This window comes from Petromyzon marinus, chromosome 33 (genome assembly GCF_048934315.1).
Source record: "Petromyzon marinus isolate PM22_M1 ecotype Great Lakes invasive population chromosome 33, UKy_Petmar_22M1.pri1.0, whole genome shotgun sequence".
Lineage (NCBI taxonomy): Eukaryota > Metazoa > Chordata > Hyperoartia > Petromyzontiformes > Petromyzontidae > Petromyzon > Petromyzon marinus.
Genome location: NC_133699.1, coordinates 11,983,969 through 11,996,728, shown reverse-complemented (window position 1 = coordinate 11,996,728; position 12,760 = coordinate 11,983,969). Strand labels below are relative to the sequence as shown.

The 12,760-nt window shown below is 53.3% G+C and overlaps 1 protein-coding gene across 2 annotated transcripts in view; it reads right to left on the bottom strand.

The window, feature by feature from the left end:
• Nucleotides 1-12,760, bottom strand: part of LOC116948471 (uncharacterized) — a 45,652-nt gene that overhangs the window by 10,757 nt on the left and 22,135 nt on the right. For both annotated transcript variants that reach the window (XM_076071540.1, XM_076071539.1), the window contains exons 9-17: nt 12,246-12,371; nt 11,854-12,020; nt 10,209-10,326; nt 8,630-8,694; nt 6,992-7,571; nt 4,773-4,973; nt 3,909-4,085; nt 1,848-2,735; nt 286-977 (exon numbers count right to left, since the gene is read on the bottom strand). In XM_076071540.1, the coding sequence (XP_075927655.1) occupies nt 286-977; nt 1,848-2,735; nt 3,909-4,085; nt 4,773-4,973; nt 6,992-7,571; nt 8,630-8,694; nt 10,209-10,326; nt 11,854-12,020; nt 12,246-12,371 (3,014 nt within the window). The remainder of the gene's footprint in view (nt 1-285; nt 978-1,847; nt 2,736-3,908; nt 4,086-4,772; nt 4,974-6,991; nt 7,572-8,629; nt 8,695-10,208; nt 10,327-11,853; nt 12,021-12,245; nt 12,372-12,760) is intronic.

Genomic DNA, 12,760 nt, shown 5'->3' with positions numbered 1-12,760 from the left:
TCCTCAGCAGATGGCACCACACCAGCCAGCCACTTACCCCACCGATACCAATACCCGCCATTCGCCACTAAGTGACGGTGACATCACCATGGCGTGTGTGCCTGGCCAGGTGCACTTTGAGGCCACGTGAAGTGTCGAATGCTCGCTTACAGGAGGTCACGGGACAGACCCAGGCATCATGGGTTGATTGAGATGACTGGCAGATGCACCAGCTGTGCCCCCTAATGTGCCAACTTACCCCAAGCACGCACGCACGCACTCGGTGGAGGTTTGCCCATCGCTCACCGTGACTCCAGGGCTGGTCGTGCCGGCGGGCGCCCGGGAGGCGGGCGCGGCACGAACGCACGCGGTGACGACGGCGCTCGCGACGATGACAGCGACAGCGACGCAGACCCCCCTCCTCCTGCCGCCGCCGCCGCCCCATCCCCGCTTGGCGTCACGGGCCGTGGAATCCGGCTACGTTTGCCTGCGCCGGCACCGCCGAGCCGTCTGGAAGGGGAACCCGGCCTGGCGGCGGGGGGTGGCGACAACGATGACGACGGCGCCGGTGAGCGCGATGGCACCGGTGGCGGTGGTGACGAAGGAGACGGAGGTGAGGAGGAGGTGGCGGCGGTGGCGGCGGTGGGAGCGAGGGCGATCGGTGAAGCCGCCTCGGCGTCCGGGCGCGCGTCGCCCTTGGCGAGCAACAGCAGCGACACGTGTAGCCGCTGCTGCTGCTGCCGCCGCTGCCGCTGCTGCTGCTGCTGCTGCGGGAGCCGCCCCACGCCCTTTTTCATGCGTAGCAGCTGCTCCTTGGCCGAAGGTGGCGGAGGTGAGGAGAGCTCCGAGGCTGATTCGTTCCGGCTCGATTCCCACCCATGGAGGAGGAGGGGCAAGCCGTCTTGCAGCGAACGTTGTTTGGTGTCGCCCTCCGCGTCCGAAAATACGTCCGGCTCAGCTCCGTTGAGCGCCGACGGGCTTTCCGAGCGAGGCTCCGCCTGAGCAGAAGGTCAAGGGCAAGGTCAGGAGGTCGCCGTGTGGAATGCCGGTGATTGTACCACATTGAGGGCATTGCTGCCTTCCTTTCTCACGACCCAGAAATTTGTTGGGACCGTTAGGTTCTTATAAGTGACGACATCACATTTAACCCATCTATTTAATACCGAAAACAGGAGGATTTCTCCACAATTCTGGCTGTCGACTGACGAGGCTGGGTGTAATTCCCGGCGAAACATCACAGTACTCGAATTGTAAATCTTATGGCTTTACTCTCCAACATACCCGTGTGCTGAACTAGTAACTAATTGGCATGTTTTGTTCACGTGACAAACCTTACTAATTGGCTATTATGGATAGCTTCTTATAATTATATTACTAATAATAATGCCATTTATTTACGCAGTCAAGTCTGAGATCCTGTGCATTTGGGATGTTTGGCCAGTTCTCTGAACGAGTGTTTGGCATGTTGGGAGGTAGTTGGAGAACCCAGAGACAGATCGTGAAAATGTATTCAGTCTCATGTGGTGCACTCAGAAATGGCCACGAGAAACAAAAGTCCCCTCCACACGCCTCTCACCCACCCCCCATACCATGCGGGGCACACTTCTTACTTGACCTGTACATAGTGTAATCCACACGCCCATCAAACCAACGTTGTTCATTCTCAAAAGCTGGTAAAGCCGCATTAAGCGACATTCAATAACATTTCATTCCTCCTCAGATCACTGGATCAGCACCGCTCTAAACCCAACTCTGAATTCTGCTTTCTGGCATCCGCTAACAAAACCAGATGCTCGTTGGTCTCAGTCTGGGCACCGATGGCCACACACACACACGCACAACAACCTCGCCGTCATGAAATCCCTCACCCTCCACTTGTCTCCGCCAGTCTCCGACGTCGCCAAGGGATGGACGCCGGCCTCTTCTCGCATCGCCGGCCTCCTCCCTGGCGACGCCGGCTGTGGCGCGGGCTCCAACCCAGCCACCGCCCCTCCGGCGCCGCCGCCGCCGCCGCCGCCGGACGTCCTGTCCGGAACGCTCCGAACCGTCTCGGCCTCGGCGTCGGACTCAGAGTCGCCGTGGCGGTCGTGGCGTCGAGCTTGGCGGTGGCGGCCTCGCCGCTCGCTCCGGTTCAGGCTCCTATCGAGGTCGCAGGCAGCGGGGTCCGGCAGGCCGTCATCAGCCGGCTCCGAGGGCGGCCCCGCGGCGTGCCGGCGGGCCGGGCGCACGCCCAGCCGCGTTGTCTCGGCGATGGCCGCGAACGTGCGCTCCACCCGGGTGAGCGGCGCGGACTCCCCTCCCGGCGTCCGGATCGGCGGGGAAGCGGCGGCGGCGGCGACCGGACCAAGTTCCGCGGCGAGGGCAGACGACAGGGTTGCGGGTTCCGACGTGTTACACGCGCCGGTGCTGATGAAGCCACCCCTCTGAGCTGCGTATTCCACTGTGGTGCCACCGGCAGCGGCGGCGGCAGCAGCCTTCCGTTTGTCCGCTGCGCTGTCCGAGTTTGGCGCCGCTTGCCGTGCCGACACGACGGTGAGCGAGGGGTCGTTGTCGGTGTCGGCGACGGGCGGGGCGGCTCTCGCTCGCCCACGCTCGCCGTCGCAGGGTCGCTCCGGCTCCATGTCGCCCTTGACTACCCCTCGCACGGCCGGTACAGGAACGCTTTCCACGTCCTCTGCCACCTTTTTCTCCACAGCCTCCTTTTTCTCCTCGTCCGTTCCTCGTTTCCCACCGTCCTCGATGATCTGGGCCGAATCCTGGTGGCGTCGATGAAGAAAAAAAAAGTTAACGCCTCGTCACGGTGGCGAGATGTTAACTACCTCGCTTGGTATGCATGAGAATGTGGGTTCGAGACCAACCCTGACGTCTACTCTATATTTGTAGTTCGCATTTTCTCCCCGTGGTCGTGTGGATTTTTCTCCGGGTCCTGCGGTTTTTCCCTCCACATTTACAAACAACGTGCGTTTAGAGTATATGGCTATCATTTGTGGCAAGGTTGCTTCTGAAAAAAAGCTATATAGTTCAGTTTTAGTAAAAAATAATAGTTTAGTTTAATTATGAAGTTATGACAAAGGAAACTAAAGGTCTCCTTTTTTAAGCTGAGACCTGAAACATGAGCCACATTTAAAATTCAAAAGGTGCGCGTTAAGTCACAGACGATCGTAAATCATAATGGACTACTTTATGCGCAAACTAAAATGTAGTGCATGGAAATTGTTGCCGAACGTTGCCGGGGGCTGATTGGTGAAGTTGATCGGACGAGTAGTTGGTGTACTTTCACTGATCAATCAGATCTACTGATAAAGCCTAGTGGGACCATCAGATCTAGTCACGCAGTCTATTGACTGATGTGACTTAACGATCTATCAGATCTATGGAGTTTATTAATCGGTCAGGTATACTGGCTCAGTCTATAATAATAATGACATGTTATTCATATATATGTTGAACTTATTTCATACCGTACGTAGCCAACCGTGTTAATCGGAGGTGCGGGGGAAAGATAACAAACTAAACACAAAACGCAGTTCTAAACAAATGAGTTTTCAATCTAAATTTACAAGTGCACAGCTCCAGTGGCTTCCTAACATCGGAAGGTGGAGTCATTCGTGCAGATTGCACATCAAAAACCTGTAGACTTTGTATCGTGCACAGTTTTCGCAGGGAGGCATTGAAAACCAGACAAGCGGGAAGGCAGCCAAAACCGGCACCACCAGATGCCCAAGCTCTGTGGTCCTACATTGGCGTGTTTAGCCAACTCCATTATTAGTCTTTCGGTATGGCGCAGCGAGCAACTGGATCAAACGATTGATCCAACCTGCTCGTCGAATCCATCAACCGATTACATCTACTGCTTGGAGCCAATTGTTTATCTTAATTGCCAAAGTCGACCAGTCAGCCAAGGCCGCCGCCGGCGACGACGCCTCTACCGGTAAAGGCTGCGTCGCTGCAAGGGCTCGGCTCTGCTCCGGCTCCCTCTCCTGGACATCGCGCTGGTGTTGTGATGCAGGGGGTTGCGCGGCCGCGTGAAGGAGCGGCGGCACCTCGCGTGCCGTGGGCGGCCGTAACGGAGGCAGCGGTGGGGGCACCTCCCAGCCACTCGACAGCTGCGCGGGGCACAAACACACGTGCGAATCGTCACGCGGTGCGCAAGGTACGATGGGAGCCGGCCACGATGATGGCGCTTGACTGAAAGGGCCCAAGACCGGTCTTCATTTGGAATGTCTGTTCACGTGGATAAAGTATATGTCCGCGAAGGTGGGTATTCCCGAAGTTTACTTTGTTCACGCCAAGCGAGAAATCAGGACAGTCTCATTGCAAGAGTGACCTGGGGCATTAGTCTGCCATTAAGGGACGATGATTGCCATGTATTATTCCACTTTGTTTAATTTGTGGCCAATTTTCGAATTTGGAAAATGTGGGCCCTTTGGTGCCGGCGCACAACCAGCCTACTCTTGCGAATGACTTCGGGAGATCTCTAATGTCCACTGTGAAGTAGGCGGCCTGTGGTATTTTCACGGTTAATCCGACCTCAGTGTTAATCAGGGCGACCGCCAGATTCGAACGGTGAACCTCTGCAACAACAAGTGGCAAACGCAACCACTGGCACTTGCCACCGCGCCACAAGTGGAACCGTGTGAAGTTGAATTGCAACAGTAGGGTGGTAGAGAGCTTCATAAGCTATTCGGATTCTTCCAGGGTAAATATTTCGATTGTGAATACTTGTTTCCTTTAGAGGTGGCCAAACGATGCCCCCCGTTCCATCTGGCTTGACCTTGCCTTGCCCTGATCACCTGGCTGAGCTGGGCGTTGGAGATGCGGATGACGGAGGGCAGCAGCTTGATGCCCGAGGCGCGGGGCAGCAGGGGCAGCTGGCGGCGCCCAACGGAGCCCAAGGGGCTGCTCGAGCCGGACGCGCTTCGCGGCACAGGGGACTGGGCGGGGGGCGGCACGCCGGGGTCGTGACCTCGGCTCACATCCGGTGGGGATGTTCGCTGTACACCACATCAAAGACAAAGATCCCCACACCGTATAGTCTTTCACGGACTTGTGAGGGCGAGTGCCGTTAAGCGAGCACCAATGCAAGCAGGCACGGCACTCGAGGGGATGGGTACCAAGCACCACGCCAGGCCGCCTTTGTTTCCCCGGTGATAATAATTACACACTGCACCGGATACTCATTTGAGGCTGATTCGACCAACAGGAGGCCTAGGACCGGTTCAGATCATTGTGATCGGTAATCAAACTCGGATCACCGGATTCATAGCGCAGCACGCTAACCGCTAGACTACCGCTCCGCACACACCACACACTCACATGTAATACAAAGATCCCCCGAATAGCCTTACCAGACTTTTGGGGCAAGTGCTATTAAGCGAGCACCAATGAAAGCCGGCACAGCACACGAGGGGGTGGGTAGCCAGCACCATTCCAGGCCGCCTTTGTCTCCCTAGTGTTATAGTTTCCACACTGGCACCAAGAAACTCATTTAAGGCTGACGCGACCCTTGGGAGGCCCAGGACCAGTTCAGATGTAGGTAACTGATATTGGTCGTGAGCGGGAATTGAACTCGGGTCGCGTCATTCATAGTGCAATGTGCTCACCATTGCACTACCGGTCCTCACTTTGTAGATATGTATGCACACACACATTTAAAATGCATGCACGAATGCACGTAATAATAAGAATAGACTTTACCCTTTCTGGCAATAATACAGGAAGCGTTTAAGATGTCTAAATACCAAAAACACCTATTGCGAGACATCAAGTGTGCATTAACCACACATAACTTGTGGCAAAACATGCAACCAAACACACTCTGATAATATGTGGCATTGGCTTTGAAACCGATTGGCCTACACCAGAGACAGCCTTCTTTATGGGCTTATCTCACCAGTGTCAGACCATAGAACGCCAAAAGACGAACAGAACAAAGGCAGTGCAAATATCAAAGCATTAATAGCTTGGGTTGAGCAGTTACATCTTCGTTCAAGAGGCCATCCACATATACAAACACAGAGACAATTTCAACCGAGAAGATGGATTCTGGCTTAGTAACCATTGGAAAGATGTTATAAACCATTTCGGTTCTTAATTGATTGTATTTTACGGTGACCTTCAGACCACAGTTCATTCGCTGGCACTGCCTCTTAATACCTCTCACACCACGGTTAATGGTATGGTTTATAGCATGTGGTATTATAAATAGTATAACATTGTAACATAATTCATAAGGCAATATATAGTATCATAATTGCATAGCGAATATACAGCAGTGTGGTATATAGTTGGGTTCATAGAATAAGACAGTGTAATATTACAAGTCTAATATTTTATAGTCTAAAGTATAGGGTAGTGTAAAGTAACGCATTGTATAATTCAAAGGTGGAATTTGTCTATGGATATGATGTTGTACCATGTAGTTTAGATTGGAAGGTATAATATTGTATAGTAGTCCAGTTTATAGCATAGTTATAACGCAACACAGGACAGAGCAGCGCACCTGAGCTGTTCTGCTTTTTTCTGTGCCCAGCCGCTACCCTCCTCCGCTCCGGAGGTGATGCTGGGTAACATGCTAATTAATACGTTAACTCCGCCCACACAGCTTAAAAGACACAGTCCATGCTTGGCAGTGTTCACTCAAGCTCTATCTTCTTGATAGACCTGTTTCTTCACCTGAAGAAGGCTACTTGTGTTGTGGCCGAAACATCGTGAGAATTTTATTTTAAGTTTTATTTTTATTATTTTATTTCCATTCTACGTGACTTTACCGAAAGAACCAAGAAGATACATCTATGTTATTGCCTACAGGGGTAAAGCCTATTCTTATTATTTCATCATTTTGCTACTGCCGAAAAAGGTCCCCACAGATACAAATGCACGTGCACTCGCATCGGCACCGTCATGGTCAGAGCGGCGAAGAGGCTGAAAGCATTCAAAGTGGAATTCATTCAGTAACAGCAAGTTAAATTATGTAGAAGCTTGTTTGACGGGTATTTTAAACCAAACTCACCTCAACTCTCTTCCTCTCCCTGGCCCCCTCCGAATCCAACCACAATTCTGGGTCCCCGAATCGGATGGAAGTCACGTGACCCAACGGTCCAATGGCGCCCACTTCCTGTGCCGCCCCCTGATCGCGCTCGGGCGATGACAAGTCCATTTTATTGACGGCCACCCCCTTGGCTCGAGCGCCGCCGTGCGCCCTTCTGCCCTCTTCCTCCGCCGGCGCCGCACCATTTCCACCACCCTCGTCGCCATCTTCATCGTCGTCTTCCAGGGAGCAGAGCTCATCGGCGGCACCGTCTCCACGCGTCCTCCCAGAATGCACCGCGGCATCAGCGGGGGGTCGACCCCCGTCCGGCGGGAAGTCCTCGTGCTCCACGACGACCCACTCGTCCGTCGGAGTGGTCGCGGGTAGCGCGCTGCCACCGCCCTCGTTGTTGTCACCGCCGTGGACGCCGTCGCCAAGGTGACCATTTTCGTGGTAACCGTCGCCGTGGTAAACGTCGTCGTGGTGCCACACGTGAGCGGCGGGGGCTGCCACCGCCCCCTCCAGCTTTGGGTCCCACCAGGTCTCCCCGCGCGTGTCGGGCCTGTACGAAGTTAGACATGGGCGAACCTCACCGATTTGCTCAGCCAGTACCGCGAAATCCAGCCGCACTTTTGCACGGTATACAGTGTTTACACGTGGTTTTGTAGATGACAGTGTCTCTACATATTACTATTATTGGGCCAAATCACCCTGAATACGCCCCGATATGATCAGACATCAAAAAGTTAGGCAGGGTTCAATGTGGTTGGTATTGGGACTGAAGGCTCGCACCTCATATTAGCACAGCTGGCAACGTACGGTACGAAAGAAGTTCAACATACATACTGCCTGGGAATACCAGGTGTTATAGGTGAGGTTGCCAGAAGGTGACAGTAAAGCAATGGATTCTTACGTCACCCATGCACAGCTCTGAGTTATCGATCGATCAAAGTTGTCCCCTCTTCTGGGTGAGCTTTCTCCAGGTTTTCCATGTGGCTTTGTCCCCCCAAATTAAGCTATTTAAACATTGTATTTCACCAGGTAAGGCCCACTGAGCTGTGCAGCTCTTTTTCAAAAGCGACCTGGCTATCACAAATGAAAGCTCAACGAAGTGGCTTATCACGTGGAAATGTATAGCAGCCAATTACTCTAAACGCATGTTGATTCTAAATCGCGCGACCCCAAGGAGAACATACAAACTCCAAATATAGAGGCATCATCATGGTCACGATCAAGCCAATGATCTCCTGTATACCAGGCGAGGTAGTTAACATCTAGCCACCGTGGCACCCACAAGTCGACCACGATTGTGTTCTACAGAGAAACCGGGCTCCACCATGCGAATGTGGAAGTTTCACCACGGCGCTCAGGGCCACGAGCGGCGATGATAGCTGCGCTTGTTTAAGGAAGGAGACGGTTTGATCTAACACTGCTCCGCTCCTTGTGTGCGGTGTGGCACGGTGTGGCACGGTGTGGCGTGGTGTGGCATGATGTGGCACGGTGCAACGTGGTGTCACGTGGCATGTTGTGGCGTCACGTGGTATGGCGTGATATGGCATGGTGTGACGTGGCGTGACGCTCAGTGGCGTGGTGTAGAGAGTGTAAGAGAGGAGTCATTACCTTCCTCCGACCTCCCCGTTCTCCCTAACCGTGGACATGTCTCCTTGTTCCAAATGCCGCTCATCCTGGAAAGCGTACACACGGGTTAATATACGTGTGTGTGCGCGCGAGTACACGTGTGTGTCTGCTCGGTTGAAAACACGCATGTTCACACGCACAAAGATCCCCCTATAGCCGTACAGACCGTCGGGGTAAGTGTTGTTAGAGAGCACCAATTAAGGCTGGAACGGTGCACGAGGGGGCGGTGGCGAGGCCGGCACCATGCCCGACCGACGTTGCCTCCCCAGAGTACTGACATTTACACAACGTTCCAGGTACTCATTCGAGGCAGAGTCTTCCTAGGGAAGGCCCAGGACTTGTTCAGATACGCGCCACTCAATTAACCACACAAGCATTCACAGCCACTTGTACTTGGCTGAGCCGTCCGATGGGCATCTCTTCTCTCAAGCTTTCACCAAGCGCTCTTGCGTTGAATATGGAATCATCTCCCCTAGTGTACACACTCATATCCTGTTTTAGCCACTGCTTCCTCCACACATCTCTTGTTCTGTGCCTGTTTGATCCCCGGTGGTCGATTGGCTATGTGCAGCCGCTAGAAATCAAACTCAGGCAGGCTGGGTAAGTCGCACGGTGTACACAACGAGGGATCTACATCTTTTTGGCTCTTGCTCTCACACGGACGCGCGTATGCACGTATTCCACAAATAACGTTTTACTTACCACAAAGTAGTAACAATGCGTTCATATCATCGCAATTATCCGGGTGGGATTACGATGCGGTCAGAGCGAGAGCATTTACAGCTCGGGCCGTGGAAGCCCACGAGGTCAAATCCAGCTCAAGGGTGGACTCAGCCAATCACCACCTCCCTCCACTCTCGCCAATGACCGCTGTACCACTTGAAAATAAGTCCACCGTGGCTGGCCGATAGAAGGGAATGGCTCCTGCTAAGAGAATGTGGAATTTCCACCAGTGGCTTAGGGGCACCAAATCAGATAACCACTTGGTATGTTGAATTTCTTTCGTACCGCACGTAGCCAACCGTGCCAATTGGAGGTGCTTGCTGGAACAGGAAGACACTTTGAGGATGCAGTGCTGTCCAGCTGGGCAGGTTACAGATGAATGGCACCCAGAGGTCGGGAAATAAGCAAGAGGAGGACCAAAAGCCGGATAGCGGCGATGATGAGGCTACGAGAACAGTCCTTGAAGGACGAGTCAACAGCGTGGACAGCAAACTAGGAGGCCAGTGTTTATAACGAAACTCCGGAGCAGCAGATTTCGGAGGTCGGCTGCCGACAATACAACGTCCATGGGATTCGGCAGAAGGAAAGAAGCGACGGCAAGTTGTTTTACCCCCCAGCACGCATCCGCGCCGATCTTGTTGCGGTTCTGGTCGGTGCGGTTCTGCCGTCTCAGGTCGCCCGGCGACAGCGGCGGCGGCGGCGGCGGCGGGAGAGCGCCCGGCGCCCGCAGCGCCGGCGGCGGCACCGGGGCGGCGCTCGGCGGCGGCGGCGGAGGCGGCGGCGGCACGGAAGGGGGTGGCGGGGGAGGGGCGGGGGGGCAACCCGGCGGGGGTCGCACCGGCTGCAGGGGCGACGGCGCGTTCTCCTGCTCGCTCAGCTGCTCGTCCTGCAGCACGTCGTAGGTGCTTTCGTGCTGCTGCACGTCGCCCTGCAGCGGCGGCGTGGGGTGCGCCACACTACGCGCACGCACACACACGACAGACAAAGGTCCCCCGTGTAGGCTTTTCACAGACTTTCATGTATTAGCGGAGTAGCGCCAACGGAGGGCGGCAGGGCACACGAGGCGGTGGGTGGTCAACATCGTGCCCAGTTGACTTTGTCTCCCCAGTGCTGATCCTTACACACCGCACCAGGTACTCATTTGAGGCTGAGTCCACCTAGGGGAGGCCCGAGACCAATTAATCTATTCGCAGATACTTGTGTTGGCGGTGGCCACGAGCGAGAATCGAACTTGGATTCCTGCCGGGTTAGGGTACGTTCCCTGAGGGTAAATTTTTGGTAAAAATTAGCATAAAAAATATTCAAAAAGTATCCATAATAGAAGTTTTTTTTGGGTTAGATCGTGTAAATATAAATGTGCCCTTAAATCCGCCACCAGCCGACACAGCCAAGTAGTGCGTTTTTCACGGAAACAAAACGTGTTAATGAGTTACTAGTTCAGCACACCGGTGTGTTGGAGAGTAAACCCACAACATTTACAATCTGAGTATGACGTCTCGCCGGTAATTACAACCAGCCTCATCGGGCGATAGCCAGATTTGTGGAGAAATCCTCCTGTTTCGACCTTAAATAAAGGGATAAATGTAATGTCATCACTTGTGAGCCAATAAGGTGCGAAGACCAGATGGGGGGTGGGAGTTAATGTATTCATAAAAATTACAATGAACTAGTAACTAAATGGCATGTTTTGTTTACGTGAAAAATCTTATTAATTGGCTGTTTCGGGTGGTGGCGGGTTTAACAACACATTTATATATGTACGTGACCTAACCCAAAAAAACTTTTTTACGGATAATATTGGTTGTGAAAGCCTACTACGTGTTAGACATTAAACAAGTGCCAAAAAAGATATCGAAAGATACCCAAAGAGATGCTACATAACAAGCTTAAACATATGAGTTGACACAGGGTACTCACCAGAGATGACTGTGGAGATTGCATCTAGAGATGGTAAGTACAGCATCCAGTGGCATAGTTCGGCATAACGTACTCTACCCAAACTACCGCGTAATATTCCCTTTAAAATTTTCTAATTAAAAAATTACATTCCCTAATTCGTTGGCAAACGTTAAAGCGAAACAACGTAAATATGAGCAACGTAATTCGAGGGGACCCCCCCTGTTATATAGTGGACTCACGCTTCGGGCAACGTCCTTTGGAGAGCCAGATCGGTCACCGCCAGAGTTCTAAACTATACCACTAAAACAAGTTTTATTTTACCAGGTAAGGCCCACTGAGCTATATAGTAGCTTATCACATATAGTGGCTTATCACGTGGAAATTTAAAGCAGTCAAATACTCTAAATGCTGAAGGTCCATCTCCCAAAACACATGCCTACCCGTGCATTTTCCTTGTGTAAGGCAGTATCAATGATGAAGGCGGTCAGATCGCGTTTGGCGTCTACTTAGCTAGGATTCCGTGCGCTGATCCCAAAGCTCAAAGCGCCAGTCCAAGGGAAAATCCCGGTGCAGCGGCCGCTCACCCAAGCGCTGCGGCTGTGTGCCTCGTGTGCTGCTGCTGCTGCGGCGGCGTGGAGGTGGTGGTGGTGGTGGTGACGGACGCGTCGGCGCCGCTTCGCTCCCAGTCGTACGGCTCGTTCTCCGTAACGCCCAGCTCGTGCATGCCGCTCTCCAGCATCGACAGGATCAGCTGCACGCGCATAAGGACGCGCAGGGGGGGACGCGCGGGGAAACACGAAGACCCGTGGAAAAGTGCTGGGGATGCGAAGGGGCATGTGGGTGAGCGGGTGAATGTTTGGACAAATGAATGGGCGAGTTGAGCCAGTGAGCGCGTGATCGGGTGAGTAAAATGTATGAATGAGCGGGTGCGTGACTGGGTGAGGGAATCGGGTGAGCGGGCGAGAGGGGCCCTCACCTCGTAGTTGGGCTTGGTGAGGTAGTCGAGTGCCGACACGTGGTCGAGGAAGGCCTGGAAGCCCGACGGCATGTGCTTGAGCAGCAGCCGATGGTCGTACTTCTCCTTGATGAGCCCCACCTGCTCCTGCTCGCCGTGGTAACACGCCACGACAACCAGGACGGGGAGGAAGAGAAGGAGGAAAAGGATGGTGCGCGAGGGGGAGAGATAAAAGGCAGATGGTTGCCATAGTAAAGGGAAATATATCTCAACGAGTAGAGTCAGAAGAGAACGATTCCCCTTTGTTAACTGCGTGCTGCATGTCACGTGTTAATTATACAACGATCAAGTTGGCCAGGCAGCTCGAGGCTACTACTTAACCTGGGATTGAACGATCCACGACTACACTGAGTTCTCAAGATCACAGTGCTGATGGTCTCAGACCAGTCACCAATGCCTGTACAAAACCCCATCGTGTTACGGTATGTTTTTTTTACCACTTATTTCGGCTTATTTCCAGCACTGATGACTACAAC